Source organism: Haplochromis burtoni, unplaced genomic scaffold, assembly GCF_018398535.1.
Source record: "Haplochromis burtoni strain Fernald_Lab_line unplaced genomic scaffold, NCSU_Asbu1 Contig_83, whole genome shotgun sequence".
In the NCBI taxonomy this organism is placed as follows: Eukaryota; Metazoa; Chordata; class Actinopteri; order Cichliformes; family Cichlidae; genus Haplochromis; species Haplochromis burtoni.
In genome coordinates, this window is record NW_024582444.1 from 1,675,449 (window position 1) to 1,693,030 (window position 17,582).

Consider the following 17,582-nt stretch of genomic DNA (forward strand, 5'->3'; position numbering starts at 1 on the left):
CGTATGAGACTGAACTGTGAATCTATTTCTAACTCACAGAGGAGAGCTGATGAATATCAACTCTGTATTATGCAACATACGCTTGTAAAATACAGAATAAAAATAACTTAAATTTCAAACTGATACATGTAGCAATTTATTTAGTTGAATATTAAAATAGAAATGCATATATATTTCTTTAATTGTTGTTTATAAATTTAAATGGTGCGATATAGGCAAATATTTAGAAACAACTACACTTGGTCACTTAAATGTTTTACATTTGGTCATAAAAAAAATCATTTAAAACTTCCTTCACATGAACCTGCGTGATTCGGATGAGCTGAAAACAAACACTGAAATCTCACAGACTGGACAGATTGTCTTCATGCCTGCCAAACACAGCCTGAAACTACTCTGGGCTGAAATCAAGTGCATTCGGGCTGATTGTCAGATTAATGGCGGATCCATTACTGAAACAACAAGCTAAAAATACCCTGTAGGTAGCTCCTACATAATAATAATAATAATGATGAAAAAAATCATTTTTCATTATTAACATGAACTTCATCTCATGGCCCTTCATGTAAACATGTTTTGTTTTTTAAATGCAAGGTAGAATAAATGGACATCATACTTTGAATCATGCAATACCTCTACACTTACACTATTACTTCATAAAAAAAAAAAAAAAACTAAATCATTAATATTTTTTTTAAAAAAGTATTAAAAATGTGGTGATGAATTAATGGAACGTAGTGATTCTTGCATAGATGAGAATAAATAATTATCTTCATTAAAATAAACGGCTCTCAGTGAGCTCCATGAAACTTCACTGAAATGTGAAATGGAAAACGGCAATCCTGAAACAACACAACATTGCTATCTTGTTCATGCATAAACAAATGAATCCTCCTTGTTCCTCTTCTGCGGCCCAGACGACAAAGGAAACAGCAGAACGGCTTCAGAGGAGGTACTTCTGTAAAACCAAAGACACAAACAGAAGACTCAGCTGGAGGTTTTTCTAAACATTTGCTCTGCATTCATAATGCTTTTAAAATGACTGATGGGTGTCTCAGAGGTAAGCTGTGACGCAGCTGAAAGCAAGTGTTTTAACAATATTTCTATTTGAAATAGTGCTTCTATTTCTATTTGAATCCTGTGTTGTTACTCAGTAGGAAGGTTGGGTAAAAACTAGTCTGCAGACTGTAGAGGACAAAAGGTACGGTGGCCCTGAGAGGCCAAACGGATTGCAACTTAAGAAAACACTAGCAATAAGAAAAACGCTGCAAAAGCACACAAAACACAATGAAGGAAAAACAGAAACAGAAATAGGAAAAAACAGATTTCCTAAAGCACAAGGGAAGTGTTTCTGGGGAGACAATAACCCGACGGACCAGTTGCAGGAACCCAAAACATGGTAGGTGTGTTTTATCATGATTCATATAATACTGATGACGGATTTTTAGGCTAATAGTTAGGCTAACACACTTACCTCTCATCTTTTCTTTCCTCACAAAACCATAGATCCTCCACTTCTTTTAATGTCTCCCAGCGCAATTCTTAGCATATTTTGGTTCCTCAACTGGTCCGTCGGGTTATTGTCTCCCCAGAAACACTTCCCTTGTGCTTTTGGAAATCGTTTTTTCCTATTTGTTTTTTTTTCCTATTTCCGTTGTGTTTTATGTGCTTTTGCAGCGTTTTTCTTATTGCTGGTGTTTTCTTAAGTTGCAGTCCATTTGGCCTCTCAGGGCCACCGTAAAAAGGAGTATACAGAACAGAACAGAAAAATGCCACAGTGCAAAAAAAATAAATGTCACACATTTAACATTTATATATGTGAATACTGAATAAAAAAAATACAGAAATACTGTGAAGTATTTGCATTGTGAACCAAAAAAAGAAGAAGAAGAAGAAAGAAAAACATTCTGCATCTTTGTTGCCATTTGACCCTTTCCACATCCAGATCTGTGTGTGTGCCAGGCTGTATCTGCCACATTCACTGGATAGCATTGTTTACTGAACCAAAGAGCCCCGGGTTGTTTACTTACAACTGTGTAGCTGTTAATGAGTGAGTTGGGAATGGTTTTTTTTTTCAGATACAAGAAAGTTTTGTCATTGTTGCGTTGTTCTGTTTATTGGCCTGTGTAGTTTTGGATCATTCAACTCTGTTTTCATGTGCGTCGTGGATTCGCTGCCTGTATATGGACAGCTTGCCAATCGATCACAGACGACCATTTATCATCAAATCTGCCTCAGAATCACTGATTAATCTTTGAACTTTTGGAGGAAAAAAAGGCTGAACCGCCACCACTTCCACAGGACCGAGCACTAAACAGCTCAAAACCGGAATAAATTAAATCTGCTTGAAAGCACTGAAACAAAACTGGGCATGCCTATAGTATGACAAGCCAGCTGGTGGTTATGTAACCCTTAACCCTAAATCTGTCTTCACCCAGAAGGAGCTTTTCATTAGGCCTTTGAATGTAGATGGAAAGACCAAAGTTGAGCTTAAAAAAATACTTGTGGATGTGGGGACTTGGTGTCACTTGGATGGTTCAGCTCCCATTGTGCAGCATGACTGGAAATGCTTTATATTTCTATACTGTAGCATGTTTAGAAAAGTGATTTACAATAAGAAACAAAAATAAAAGATACAAATTCATGGTACACGCATTTACATTAATTACATAAAATTACAAAAAGCATGATGTCTTTAGCTAAGAGTTAAAGACAGAGGTAGGTGACGCATTTGTGAAGTCACTTGGAAGATCATTCCAGCGTCTTGGTGCAAGCAAATTAGCTTTGACTCTGCGATGGTCTGGACTCTAGAGTGATTAGGAAGTAGACCTTAACCCTGTAAGGCTGAAAAATCTGATGTATGCAATCAGACACATGGAGTGCTACTGCGAGACAAATATTACAAATTAAAACTCATATATGGAAATTAATGTTTGCTTTTTTTTTAATTGTCAGAAGGTTCAATAAACACTTTTTTTCCAAAAACCTTTTTTTGAAACTGTGAAAAAAAAAAAAACAGTTTCAAAAAAAATTACAATCGTCCGGCAGTCATTGCATAGTTCAGGATTTACAGGGTTAATGATGTTGAGAGAGAGTATGGATACAGCATAAGTCTCTACCGCAAACGCAGGTGCAAGGCCATTTAAAGCTTTAAATACAATAGCGCACTTCATGCTGGATTCTGTGATGCGCAGAGAGCAGGTGCAAGTCTGCCAACACTGGAGTAATGCGATCGCTCTTTTTTGTCCCACTCAGTAATGCACATGTGCACTGTGTGACACTCAAAGGATGTGTTCAACTACAGAAAGGTTTAGGTTTCTCTGCTCCTCTTAGAACATTGCAGCTAGCTGGGAAGCTCGTCCACTGATACTGCCCGTGTCAGTTATTCCTTTCTTTCTTTTCAACTCACCTGAATCACAACAGCAGCCACCATAACCAGAGCAGCTAGGAGCGCCATCCGTCCCACCCAGCCCACATCTACGGTATTGAGGATGAAGAAGCGCGCCCAGCCCAGTTTCTTCAATGTGTGCGGCGGGTAGCGCATGTCGTTCACCCCCTCCATTTTCAGCTTTTTGACCAGACAACCACGCAGGTGGCTCAGTCGGTCAAAGCTGAACTTGCCGTGGTAGCAGCCTATTCCACTGTTTCCTGCACATGGAACATACACAGATGTTGGCATCAGGTTTGACCACTTTTAATCAACACAATAAACCAGTAATACAGACAGTAAAGTCACTAAGGGGTTAAAAAAAAAAGACTCCGATTGCACAGTTTCTCTACTTACCCACTCCTCCAAATGGCAACGCGCTGACAGAATAGTGCACGAGGCAGTCGTTGGCCAGGAATCCTCCACTCGAAGTCTCATCTCTCATTCTCTCTATCACCTTTACAGAGAAGAGAAAACAAAACTGACAATAAGTCTCAACCTAAACACTGGTTTCCACGTGTTAACTGCTTTGCTGTGTTGGCTGCTGGTAGATACCTTGTTATCTGGTGAGAACACATAGAGAGCCAGAGGTTTCTCTCCCTTATTGATCAGCTTGATGGCTTCGTCCAGGCTGCTGACTGGTAAGATAGGAAGTAGAGGTCCAAAAATCTCCTCCTGCATTACCTTTGCCTCTGGCTTCACGTCCCGTAGAACTGTTGGAGCTAAGCACATCACAGAAACACTGCATGACTTTGTCTTGTTCCTGAAGGTTCTCCTTTCAGATATTCTGGTTTATCTGTCTGAGTTTCAGTTTGATTCATATTTTAGTTTAAAAGCTATCAACATTTGTCTTCATTGTAACTTCTATTGTTATTTTCCTCTTATCTTCCTGCTATTGAGTATTGACTCTGTATATGGTCCCTGAAGTTATATCCTCACGTTTCCCATTTACTAGTTTCTCATTGTGGAGTTTTTGACTGTTTTTCTCTTGTACTTTTTGGACTTTCTTGCCTTTGCTGTTCTTTTGGTTTCACCCTGTTTGTTTCTAAACAAAAGTTCCTTATTTTGTGTCATCCATGTCGCTATCTTTTATGAATTTTGCTATTAAATCTAATGCTAAACACCATCCTATTTATGTGTTTGGTATTCATATAAGGCACCTGGACTACATTCTCATTTATACCTTTCCAAATTATAATAATAACTACAGCCCGACCAATATAGAAGTTTTAATATTGATACTAGTATTGAAATTTGTACATTTACAAATCTGGTGTATCAGCTGATATATATATTTTTTCAGACACATGGAACATAAACAGATTTCACTAAGCTTTGTTATTGTGGTTATTTATCTGTCTGTAACAAGATAATATCGCATTGTATTTTAAAACTGAACTTGTTTTACTGTCACAAGCAGTCGTGGAATACTTGTTTATGCTCTGGTCAGATCAGAGTGCCCTCTGGTGGACAAACTATGCAACATCAGCACCCTTGTCACATCTGAGGGGTGTTTCTCCAATCGCTTGTCTACTTTTTAAGAAAAATTATTTTGGGGAAGTCATAAATGACAATATCAGTAGATTGGCAAACAGCTAACATATCAGCCTCACCGATATATTGGTTAAGTTCTAATAATAACTTTTTGTATACCGCTTTAATAGAAAGGCAAAAGCAGGATATTCAGATGCTAAATCATAACAAAAAGCAAAATAACAAGAGATAGAAGGAAAAGTCTAAGTGAAAGTATCAACAACAACAAAAATGCAAAAAATTGAGATGAATAATTGTGAATAAAAACATGAAAAACTAATAGTAAACAACAGTTAAAAAAAGATTCTGCAAGGCTGAGCTCCTCAGTAAGGTTGAACCAGGTTGTTTACATGTTTTATGACAAAATGTAACCTGTTTGTGGGTGGTGTAAGTATGTGCAAGTTCACATTTAGTTAGCTGAGTTGAAATAATCTCAACTTTACTTTACACTGTGTCAAAGGCTATCAGCCCGTGCTCTGAACGCCAATGAACACCATAAATGGAGGACAGCTGGAACCCATTTTAATATAACGAAAGAACAGGAAAGAGAAGAGAGCTTGGAGAAATGTCAGAGAAATTATATATGTTTCTGTTTCAGTCTGAGCCACAGACCCACACCTGTATCTAAGGATGTGAACTGGCTTGTATAGGGTCATACGTTTTGTTATATATTTATACCCAAGCAAGGGGATAGTAAAATCTTAAAATAAAAACCAACAGAGAGAAGCCAGGGTTGGGAATGATATAAGCTGCTAAATGGAGTCTCTTATGCTAAAGCCACAAAGGAAGAAGGTGCATCTGTCAAGGCCTGAGAAAATAAACACAATATTTTAAAAATGAATTAATTGTTACCTATGTAGCAGTCTGACTCATCATTTTCCCCTCCTACAGCGATGTTGCTGTCTTCTAACATGGCCATGACCCTCTTGAAATGGCGCTGGTTGATGATGCGACCATAGTCCGGGCACGTCTTTGGGTTGTCTGTGTAGAACTCCTACAGAAATTATTTTAAAAACCAGTAAATTAATGGACAAACACATTAAATTACCCCCCCCCCTCTGGTGCACTGTGTTGCTACCTTGATAATGAATCTTTGAAGCATAAACATTTCTTTGAGGTTTGTATTGAAATACAGGACTATATTTTTTCCTTAGTTTTAAAATTCTCAACTCAAAGTTATGTTTTTTTCAATCTTCAGTACCTTAATACACTTCTTGACCTCTTCAATGACCCGGTTCTGGATGCTGGGCTCACAAAGGATGTAGTCTGGGGCGATGCAGGTCTGACCACAGTTACTGTACTTCCCCCACGTGATACGCCTACAGAGCAGAGGAAGTGTTACCGGTGACTGGATTTATGTCATATACAGTTGTGGTCTGAAGTTAAACATACACTCATCATGAGCATGAATATCAAGACAATTTGAGAATTCAATTTCTTTGAATTCTTTGTCCTTCAGGGTGGAATGATGTGCCATCACGTTATCAGGGTGTTAAAGAAAACCCCAAGGCTCAGGCCTGCCATGAACTAGAAGCGTTATAACACCAGCGTCCACAGTCGAGCCAGTTTTACATTGACTCAGACTGAGAGTGTGTCGATCAAGAAAGAAGGCCCCGCTCTAAAACCGATGCCTTCAAAGTTTTATGGTCGGACGAGACAAAGATTGAAGCTGTTTTGTCACAATGACAAGTGGTAAGTTTGGAGGAATAAAGGTGAGGCTTTCAAACCTAAGAAAACTGTAACAACTGTCAAGCATGGTTGTGGTAGCATCTTGTTCTGGAGCTGTGGTACCAGTGCATTGCACAAAGTGGATGAAATAATGAAGGACTATCTCATATTCTTCAACTTTACATTAAATCAACTGCTTTTATTTGGTGTTCCACCTGGACAATGATCCCAAACACACATCGACCCTGTTGCAAATTTGTGGATTACGCTTAAAACCCATGTGTTGGCAAGGAAACCAAGTTATCTGATTTAACTCTACCAATTCTGCTACAAAAGGTGGTCAAATGCCAGAAACTTACTTATGACCACCAGAAGTGTATCTTAGCAAGGTGCGACTTGCTTGGACACTGAATATTACTGATGGTGTGTAAGTATACTTTTGACCTTATGTGGATTAGAGAAAATTAAAAATCATTCAAATCATTAAAAGCCCCAAATTACTATGACATTCATGCCCACGACTAGTGTATATGAACATCTGACCACAGCTGCATGTGCTTTGACAGCACTCGCTGGATGGACCAACACTCAGAACAAAGGTGGATGCTCATATTAAATATGGCCTAAAGCTGCAAGTATTCTAAAGCCCATGCTTTAGATTCCTCTTAACATCAGAGAGAGTAAATATATTTATTATGCTCATTTAGGGTACACATTTCTGAATTTGAGCACAACAGCTCCTCCCACCCGCTGTTTGTTTATGAGGTGTAGCCAACCACAAAAAAGCTGACTTTAAGGCAGGGTGGTTGAAAGAAGAGAAGCTTAAACTGATAATGACAGATGATGAACCAACGGCCACAGGGCTAAAATAAAAGCTGTCTTAAACTGTGATCATGCAAAGCTACCCAGCATATTCAGACACCCTTAATGGAAATATTAAGATTCTGAGTGACTGTATGTAAGAAAGAAAAAAGAAATTAAAATTGTAACATGAAGACAAATAACACTGAGCACTGCTTTCACCTGCAGGCTATGCTTATGTCACAGTTCTTGTCGATGTAGCAGGGGCTCTTCCCGCCAAGCTCCATGGTGACTGGTGTCAGGTGTTTGGCGGCAGCCTCCATGATCACTTTTCCCACCGTGCTGTTGCCGGTGTAGAAGATATGATCAAATTTCTGGCGTAGCAGCTCCTGGGTCTCCGGCACTCCTCCAGTTACAACAGGGTAAAGCTCCTGACACACAAAAGAAAACATACACGCAGGTATCACAAAAGGTCCGGAAACAACATGTCTCTGTAATTTACACAATTTGAGATGCAAGGCAGTTTTCTTCTTTAGATCATTTGCAGAATAAATAGAGATAAATAAAGCTGATTATAAAAAACAAATACAGCACAAGTCAAAAGCTTTTCTCTGCTCGACTTCCCCCATCGTGTGTATAGTAAACACAGTTTCCCTGACATCTTGTGTTTTCATGGGAAACATTTCACAGTTTGTTTTTATATGACACAGCATAAAACTATAAGTGTAAGCACAGATGCAGTTTGTAAAGAATAAGCAGCTTATAACAGAGCCTTGTTTGGCTGGATGTTAGGCTGCTGTTATGTGACCTGTCCTTACTTTGTCAATGTAAATCGGCAGAAGGTCCTCCATGACTTTGGAAGTGTGCACACAGACCTCAGAGGGCTTCACCACAGCTGCATTACCTGCACAGGTAGAAGAGAATAGCAGCTCAATATTGTCTAACAATTATTTTCAATCATTTTCTTTGATGATGTTTGTCCATTTTTTCCCTGACACATTTAATATGAAATGTGCTAATGTTGTTATTGCTTTGTGATCTAAAAACACAGCCTGTGGATGGATAGCTATTCAGCAGAATGCAGATCATGGCTTAAAGTCCAAAAAAATATCCAGTTCTCTTTGTGTGCAGGCATTTGGCATCATTATCTTATATTTATTGATCATTATCTCCACTAAGACAGCTGAGATCACACGCCTACCCCCAGACGTTCACCTTTGTCTCTGCTGGCAGCCTCAGCTACACCTTTGTGCTTTTTTATTGGTGATCAACAGAGTTCTTATAATTTCGTTTTTATTTTCATTTCACTGTGACTTTTTGTCTTTAATTCTGTTTAGTTTCAGTTAGTTTCTAAAGTACTGCTGCTTGTTTCACTTTAATATTTACTGCTTGAAAACATTTTCAGTAGTTTCACTTTAGTTTTTATTGGTTTCAGTGTCAGTTTTAGTCTTTTATTGTGTGGAGGACACACGACAGACGCAAGATTATGGAAAATTAGAACAGGCATTCCCAAAAATACAACTTTTTTAAAGCTATTGACTCTCACTCTTTTAAACATCCATGTCTCAATTAACATGTCCATCAAAACCTCCACAGCTAAGTTATGATAGCAAATTTTAACAGATAACAATGTCTAAAGCTAAGGATATTAACTTATTATCTATATTTTTATTTTACTTTAATTCATTTTTCACATTCGCCACAATTGTTTTGGTTGTTTTTAACCTTTCTCCAAGTCTACTTTTTATTTTTAGTTAACTACAATAACCTTCAGGATCACTGACACGTGAAATGCAAATCTAATTGATTCAGTTGAACAAGTATCATTATATATATCAGATTTTTTACATGATGGTATATATCATGAATTATCAGCCTATTACATATAGTACATACGTTGTTTACTGGTCTCTGTTTTACTGAGATTAATTGAATTATTTTTACTCCCTGGAAATAAATGACACTTATATCCTGCTTTTCTACTCTTTTCTAGCACTCAAAGCACTTTTATACAACTAGCCTCATTCACTCATTCAAACACACACATTCAGGCTGTGGCTGCCCAGACAGAAAATGCTAACTTACTATTTTAACCTGAAATTGTGACTGTAAATATTAACCAATCACAATGAAAAAATATTACGCACATCAGTGTGCATTATATTTTAAATGCATAATTCTTCAACAGTTTTGTTGAACTGACAGTTGCCTTTGGCCTGAAAATAATCAGAAGAAAAGACTTCTGACCCACTGGGCTGATACGAGCATCTGTGTAATATCTGATATTGCCGGTGCAAAGAGCAAAGTCCATGTTGTGCCAGCAATCACAGAATATTAAATGGTGGCACAAAGTGCTGCACAACTGCACTGACGAGTGCTACACTTTTTCAGTATTTGACACTAAACTAGATTTATCCAAATGAAATACAAATGAGCCGCCTACTTGCAAGCACTGATATGCAAAGCTATCACTGGACAACCACAAATACTGCAGTGTCATGCTGTGTAGTCACAAGAAACCTCTTCATGACATCGTGATTAAAGCTGAGTCGCACAGTTTGACCACTCAGGCTGAGCTTTATGAAGATAATGTATGAGAAAGTGCACACACATCACCCCAGAATAGAAAAAAACATGATCCCAGCATCTGATGAGTAAATACCAACGTACAAGGACACACACAATGAATCTTTTGCCGTTCCTAAAACTTCTGCTCTCATTATTGCAGTATAGAGTTCACAGAGTGGCCTTTGACCTACTTATCACAAGCTGAAAGAGAACACTTGGCAGTGGCTGGATAGAAAGGGGAACTTGAGCGGTTGTGATCATGGGACAAAAGAAAAGAACTGGCCTGAAAAACAGACGAATAGAAAAGAACTGAATACACGCCTTGATTTCCAAATCTTAGGCGGAAATGTTGTGGTCTTTGCTGTCTGTTGCTAACGTATCCAAAGACATTTACATAGGTTCTGATTTTACTCTGAATTGAAAAAATGCTACAATATCAGAGTTAATAAGGCTGTGTGCTTAAAGGGGCAGGCACTGCAAACTGTGAGTAAATTGTATATTTTAAATTGAGAATTTGGTGACATATAAGTTTACTCCAGTACTTAATTATATAGGTAACTTTGTTTTCAGTTATTATTTAATATGCACACAATAATAATTATTATTATATATAAATGCTAATGCTTTATATAATTTGACTTTTATGCTATTTTATGCAATTCTGCACTTGAGTAAGTGGCCACAAGGACACAAATTGCCTGTGGTATTCTTATCATAAAAGATGTTACAGATGTAAGCGCTACTCAGGCACATTACATCACACTCTGCCCTTTCATCCACCCCAAACACTCTCAGCATGGTACAGTACCGGCAGCAATGGCTCCAATGAGCGGCCGGATGGTCACAGCCCAGGGGTAGTTCCAGGCCCCGATGACCAGCACCACCCCCAGCGGCTCTGGATGGATGTAGACGGTGTCAGACATGGTCAGTAGGTTCTTCTTCACATGCCGAGGGGCTGCCCACTCCTTCAGATTCTTAATGAAGAGGCTGATCTCACCCTCCAGACCCAGAGTCTCATAAAACTGCGCCCCAACCTCGGTCTGAGGAAGAAGAAGATGAACGTAGGATCTCCTTATGGTGGATACTCTTCAGCTTCTGTATGCTTCCATGAAAGGAAACTATTTTGGCTATTTTTGATTCATGAACATTTCATAGGTTTTATGATCTGACCACTTTAAAACTTCTATTTATATTTCTTAACAAGGTAGTCCTATACATATATATTTATTTATAGCAATCAGATTTCCAGAGGAAAGAAGGGATCCCATCCAGCTCTTTCTATGTCAGACTGTTTGTGTGCCAGCACAAGTATGCACAACTACCAAGACATTAATGACACAGACAAAAAAATTCAGGATTTAATTGGGTCCAGATGACTTTGTTTAGAATTGCGAGATGTGCCTTGGCCTTGGCAGTGGATGTGCTTTCCGGGAGCTTTTATGCTTACCTAAGAAATAAAATGGGAAACATCGGAAGCCAGTCTGTAAAAACACAGACAGGAGTCTATGTGTTTTGTACTCACTACTCACCTTATTGAGGTCTTTCTTAATGGCAGCTGCAATCTCTTTCTGTCTCTCGCTGAATAACCGCTGCAGATTCTTGAGCTGGTTGATTCGGTACTCTACAGATTTGGACCTGCCTGTTTCAAAGGCTTTCCTGGCACGAGCCACCGCTTGCTGCTCCCGGGACATCTTTTGAGACCAAATGAAAAAGATTTCCTCAAAGCTGCAGAAAGCAGAAATCAAGAAAAGGTGGATAACTTTAAAAATACACAACTCTCCTACTGCAGCTCTCTTCTCACCGGTCCAAGCACGAGCAAGTGCATCAAACACTTTAAAAAAATCTGTTATAACCATAACTATCCTAGTTTTATTGATCTCTCGTCTATAAAGTAAGAACTGTTAAATTATATAATGTAATTTGAGGTTTTGGTGGTAGTTTAGTAACTTAAGCTATAAAGGTTAGGATAGTTTAGTATTTTCTGTTATATTTAATTGTGATTGTTAAGGCCCGGGAGCCAAAATCAGCCTGCTTAAGACTCCAGTCCAGCCCACTGAACATCTTTGGAAAATTTAGGAACGTTTCAAATGTAATTTCAAATATTTTACAGTTTGTGTTACTGATGCACTGATATAGACCTGCCCCACAGCCACTCATACTGCAAAGTAGTTAAGTAATATATAAACAGTTAAATGACAGAAAAGGTTTTTTCACTATCTACTATAGATATTTTTTATTTATTTACATTTACAGTAAAACAAACAAACGAATGAATGAATGAATGAATGACTGAATGAATGAATGAATGAATGAATGAATGAAGTAAGACATTTTCAGTGTAATAACAAAAACCTTTTACTTAATTACAGGACAGTGGGCAATGAGCAGAAGTTTTGCTGTAATTTGTTTCTTATAGTTGTGCTGAGAGATTTCGTTCATTGACTACAGCAGCACTGCTTTTTCTTTTATTGAGACAAACCCACTATATTATAAAAAATGACAGAAGTGATAAGATACATCATCGTTTTGCATATTAGCAATTAAGTATTATATAAGTACGTTTTTCTGTTGTTGTGTTGGCTCTCTGTACTTTTAATTATATGCATACGTTATTATATGCTCCTGATAACTTGGATCAAGCGGAATATTTGTCCATTATCGCTTTTTAGGGAGGGAGCCTGATGCTTTCTATGCTTGTATGCTGTGATAATGACAGCAAAGGGAAACCATCACAAAGACCAGGCTACAGCGGCTGGCTCACACTTAAAGGTACAGTAATTAGAAACTACACATACAACATCCGGTATCCTGTTTCACGTTAAATGCTTCACGGCTGACGTTGGTTATTCTGCACAAACTTTATTGGATACATTATCGTCTTAATGTGTCCGTCTGGCTGATTAAATTTCGTGTTTTTATTGTTAGTCTTATTTGTTTTTTTTTTGTCTCTTCACAAATCGCTCCCGCGGGTCGCTCTCTGTCTGTTAGGTCAGGAACTTAAAACGCGAAAACACCTGTGATCTGGTTTTGTTTAGTCCTACCTTTATAATCTCAGGGGCGGTTAAATTCTGGAGATCCTGAAGCGTCTCGATGGCGAGATAACCTGCTGCGGAGGAGCCGGACGGGTCACACTGGCGGAGAAACAGAGCTCTCCTTCCCCGTTAGATCCCACCCCCCCGCTGGGGGGAGGGCCCCACACTCCCTCCGCTGGGCTTAGCTTTCAGCCTCAGCGCGGCTCTCTGGTCCACACCTACAGTTCATAGTCCACACCGAAATATGTCAACATGGACGTGGTTATTTGTCATAAAAAAGACTTCCAAACGTTAAATCTGACTTGTTATGTTAGTTGATATGCTGTTTCTGTATTTTGTCTGCAAATTTAACAAGTGGAACTAAGTAAAGGTGTCACAGAGATGTAGTGCACCGCTGGACCTGCAGTCGACTTTCAAACTGAGCCAGGAGCACACCATGCCATAATAAGCAAAAATAAATGAAAAACTAAAATAAACAAATAAACAGATAAAATTACAAATTTCCCTTATGCACATGAAACAAATCCCCTTCTCTCTGTATTTATACAGAAATATCTTAATGGACTTTTTCCACTGTGGAAAATAACGGTTTTCTACTTTTAATAAAAAATTTTATGTTTCAGAGATTTAGAAATTCTGTAAATAAGATGGTCTGGAAATATTACCTTTGGGAGTCATTTATGACAAATAACCAAGTCCTTATTTTTGCACAGGTTCAACAAGGTGCTGGAAACATCCCTCAGACATTTTGGTCCATGTTGACATGTCAGATTCTCACACTAGTTGCAGGTTTTTCGTCTGCATGTCCACAATAAGAATCCTTCCCACCACATCCGATATTTGACATCTATTTGACATCTATTTGACATCTATTTGACATCTGAGGACTGTGGAGGACATTTGAGTACAGGGAACTTATATTAAGTTGTGATCAAGACAGTCGTTTGAGATGATTCGATGTTTGTATCATGCTGTGTTATCCTGCTAGAAGCAGGTCAAAAGGGGATGGAAAACAGCACCACTGCTCTGGGAGACTTTGGTGTTTAAATGAGCCCCAGTGTGCTCACTCATACAAGGGAGGATGAATCCATGCCTTCATGTTGTTTGGCAGCACATTTTGAACTTAAGAACTAATGCTCTTCTGCATACCCTGCTGGTCAGGTGGCGGAGTGAGTGTGAGTGTGCACTAGGATGCAGAATAAAATGTGTGAGCGAGACATGTTGAATAAAGAGCTTTGTGTGCTCAGGTAGAAAAATCACTAAATAAGAGTAATTCCATTTACCATGTTTTGGTTGTAACATGAGGTTATTTTAAGTTACCTTTACGTTATTATCAGTTTGAAGCAGTCTGACCATACTCCTCTGACATCTGACATCAATAAAGCATTTTCTCCACTCACTGGATATTTTCTCTTTTTCAGATCATTCTCTATAAATCCTAAAGATGGTTGTGCACCTAATAAAGTGGCCAGTAATTGCCTACTGCAGTTAGGATATCATTTTTTAGCTTCCGACTTGGCATATTGACGATTTAAAATTATGTACTGGTAACATCTAACAAATTATGCTATTGTTAGTAACAATGCACTAAAACCTAGTGTGAATATTGCATATATTCATATCCAAATCAATTCCCTGCTGAGGCTGAATCCATCTTTTATCAGATGCCAGCAGTCACACATCTGCTTTAAATCTCAGTACCCTGTGATTCCTGGAAATAGGGGAATAATATTCTTGTCTATGCATGATATCCAGTTTCCCATTCAGGCTTCTGCAGACCCCAAAAAACACTGCGACAATCCAGCACATAGCCTGAGTCAAGCAAGACTGCTTCATTCATTCATCCATTCATTCATTCATTCCTTCATTGAATGTACTGTCATGTCAAATTTATTTATCAGTACATATAAAGCAACAGCTGTGGACCAAAGTGCTGCACATCTAAAAAAACAAAAACAGTGATATAAAACAACAGACTTAAAGAACATAGAATTAAAGCAAAAAGAGTAAAACAACATAGATAAATAACAGTCAGAATTCAGTCTGATCTAAAAGCCAAAGAATAAACATGGGAGATGCTGATGTGAAGACGCAGTTTGTTCCACAATTTCACCTCCTGTGTTTAATTAGGAGCTCGAGACAGGCCGACATTTGCTAAGCAGATCTCAGTGATTCAGTGGAAGAGCGCAGGGTTAAAAGATAAGCACTAACCCATAGAGTGGCAAAATATAAAATCTTAAACTACATTAAACTAAAAAGCAGCCATCATATTACAAAGGAAGCTATTATGGATAATGTGCGGTTTACAATGTCCATCAGACACCTGTGCTTGAGAAACTGTAGCCCAGGTTGGAGGAGCAAACTAGTTACATCTGAACATCTGTTAATCAGCAGCAATAATTAATCACCACCTGATTGCATGTACAGGTTGTGCCTTTGGTCAGGATTTTGACAGAAAGAGGGGAGAAATTAATTTCTTTAATTTCACTGGGAAAAAAACATCAGTAGTTTCAGTAGCTAAGTGCACAAAAATGCCCAAAAAAACCCAAAACATTAAGCTACATTAATAATAGGAATAATAGTTGCATGTTATGTGTTACTTTGTTGGATTTAATTCAGTTTATGAAGTTCACTGAATAACATGTGATCTACAGCCACAGTTTTCTCCTTCACTGACTTCATGCTTTGCTTACTTATCCAAAGCCAAGTTGAAGTCACACCGACCTGTTGGATCGCAATGCTGACAGAATATTTCAGCTTCCTTTCCATCTGAGCTGTAATACCCATTTATTTTGTATCTCCAGCTGCACTAAATCGTGTGTGATGCTTTTGCTGCTTGGCCTGTTGTCCTTTTATCCATAGCCAAGCTGGAATCACACTTTGCTCCTACTTCTCAGATCCAGAGGGGCCTTTACAAGCACGGGACAAGAGGCGAGGAGTAACCCCCTCGCCTCTGCTATGCAGAATTCAAGATTGGGCCCCCAAAATCTCTCAGGTTGACAGGAAATGTGGAATGAGTTTCCACATCAAATAGAGGACTGAGGAGCGGCGTTTGTGTATTGTGAAGGAAGGAGCGAGGACTGAGGTGACGGAGAGGAGGTCAGAGCGTCATTCACGCCTGAGTGTCAATCCTGATTTCTTAGAGGGGAGTGTGGACACAGAAGTGCAGCGTTTCTCTGTGTGCACACCTGAGTTTGTGAGGTATAAACTGAGGCATTCACACACAGAGAAAAAGACAGTTTGTGTATTGTGTTTTTTCCACGGTGAGGTCGGGAACACAGTCTGGGCAGAGGAGTGGGCAGGAGAGTGGAAAAGTGAAGAGAGCGACTACTCAGTGAGAAGAAAAGATGAATTCTAGATCGCCCTGTCAGTTTATGATTAGTAACAATTGAAGTACAAATGAAATGAGAAGAAATCTCCATTAATGTATTAATGTTCTTTGTAGATGGACAGATGATAAGAAAAAACACACACAAAGTTTCAAACAGCATTCACTAGATAACTGGAGGGTTGAACATCATCTGACCAGAAATATCATTTTTTAGGAGTCCACTTTGCATCTTTATTCCACCACGATCTATTGCAGCTTTTGCCTTTAGTTTGTATTTGTGAGCTGTCATGCACTGTCATGCATCCATTCAAGATAGATAGATAGATAGATAGATAGATAGATAGATAGATAGATAGATAGATAGATAGATAGATAGATAGATAAAAGCGATTAAATGCTGCCATCTAGTGGATCATTTCATCTCTACAGCTGTAGCTTTACAAAAAGCTTTACAATAAAGTAGGGCAAGTAAAACGGATATTTTTGTACCACAAAGTCATCACAAACTTTTCAGCTGTGCACTCACATTTGTTGTAAGCACGTGTTTCAATCATCTGCAGAACCTGCTGATTGGTGGGACCGTGCCTCCCACTTTTCATATTAAATGCATTTTCCTGCTTTTCCACATACAGAGACTGTGTCCCACATTTTGAATGGCTCTAGCATTCAAAGGTCAACACTGCAGGGCACTTTTTCTTAAGTCTGAGAGCTGGGAAAGCTCTCAGACTTAAGAGAGCTGGGAAAGCTGCCACTGTGGTCGCCATACAAGTTAATGTGTCACCTTTTACTGTCAATGCTAAATTCAACAGGGAAAATTTCAGCTCAGAGGCATAATTTATGGCGATTTCTGGGGAATAAGATGAAACCACCCACCCACACACACACACACACGCACACACGGAATTGCAGCAGTGACGGCCAACCAAAAGCTGTGACAGAAGCCACAGGAAGGCAGTTATAGTTTCTTCTTCCTCTCATTGTTCATAGTATTTTCATTTTTGGGGAGAATATTTATATGAAGCGTTGTTTAATAAGATATATGCAAATCTATCTTCGTTACAGTGAAACCTAAAGGTTATTATCTGAAATACAAATTAATCAGTTAATTATCGATTACTGGTAACAATTTGAACAGAAAACACTCGACTTAATTTTATGTCATTATTTACATACAGAAAGCATTTAAAAAGTTGCATTTTCATAAAACAGTGCATTTATCTTC

General features: G+C 38.5%; 1 protein-coding gene across 2 annotated transcripts; it reads right to left on the minus strand.

Moving 5' to 3' along the window:
• Positions 1-112: 112 nt before the first annotated feature.
• Positions 113-13,181, minus strand: aldh3a2b (aldehyde dehydrogenase 3 family, member A2b). Of its 2 annotated transcripts, none has more exons than XM_042222312.1 (11): positions 13,039-13,181; positions 11,527-11,722; positions 10,806-11,037; positions 8,248-8,333; positions 7,652-7,860; positions 6,162-6,279; positions 5,813-5,954; positions 3,983-4,149; positions 3,785-3,884; positions 3,410-3,648; positions 113-958 (listed from the first exon to the last, which is right to left on the minus strand). In XM_042222312.1, the coding sequence occupies exons 2-11, from the start codon at positions 11,686-11,688 to the stop codon at positions 944-946; spliced, it is 1,470 nt and encodes a 489-aa protein (XP_042078246.1). In that variant the 5' UTR covers positions 11,689-11,722; positions 13,039-13,181; the 3' UTR covers positions 113-943. The 2 variants fall into 2 exon arrangements, with proteins under 2 accessions (XP_042078246.1, XP_042078247.1); XM_042222313.1 differs by having other exon boundaries at positions 11,527-11,688; positions 13,039-13,170.
• Positions 13,182-17,582: the final 4,401 nt, after the last annotated feature.

Bases quoted from the DNA above. Each gene is read 5' to 3' on its own strand.
- aldh3a2b (XM_042222312.1), bottom strand. From the start codon at position 11,688: ATGTCCCGGGAGCAGCAAGCGGTGGCTCGTGCCAGGAAAGCCTTTGAA. The intron at 7,861-8,247 runs GTAAGGACAGGT...TTTGTGTGTCAG, and splicing joins TGCCGATTTACATTGACAAA to GAGCTTTACCCTGTTGTAAC. The intron at 6,280-7,651 runs GTGAAAGCAGTG...TCTGCTCTGTAG, and splicing joins GACATAAGCATAGCCTGCAG to GCGTATCACGTGGGGGAAGT.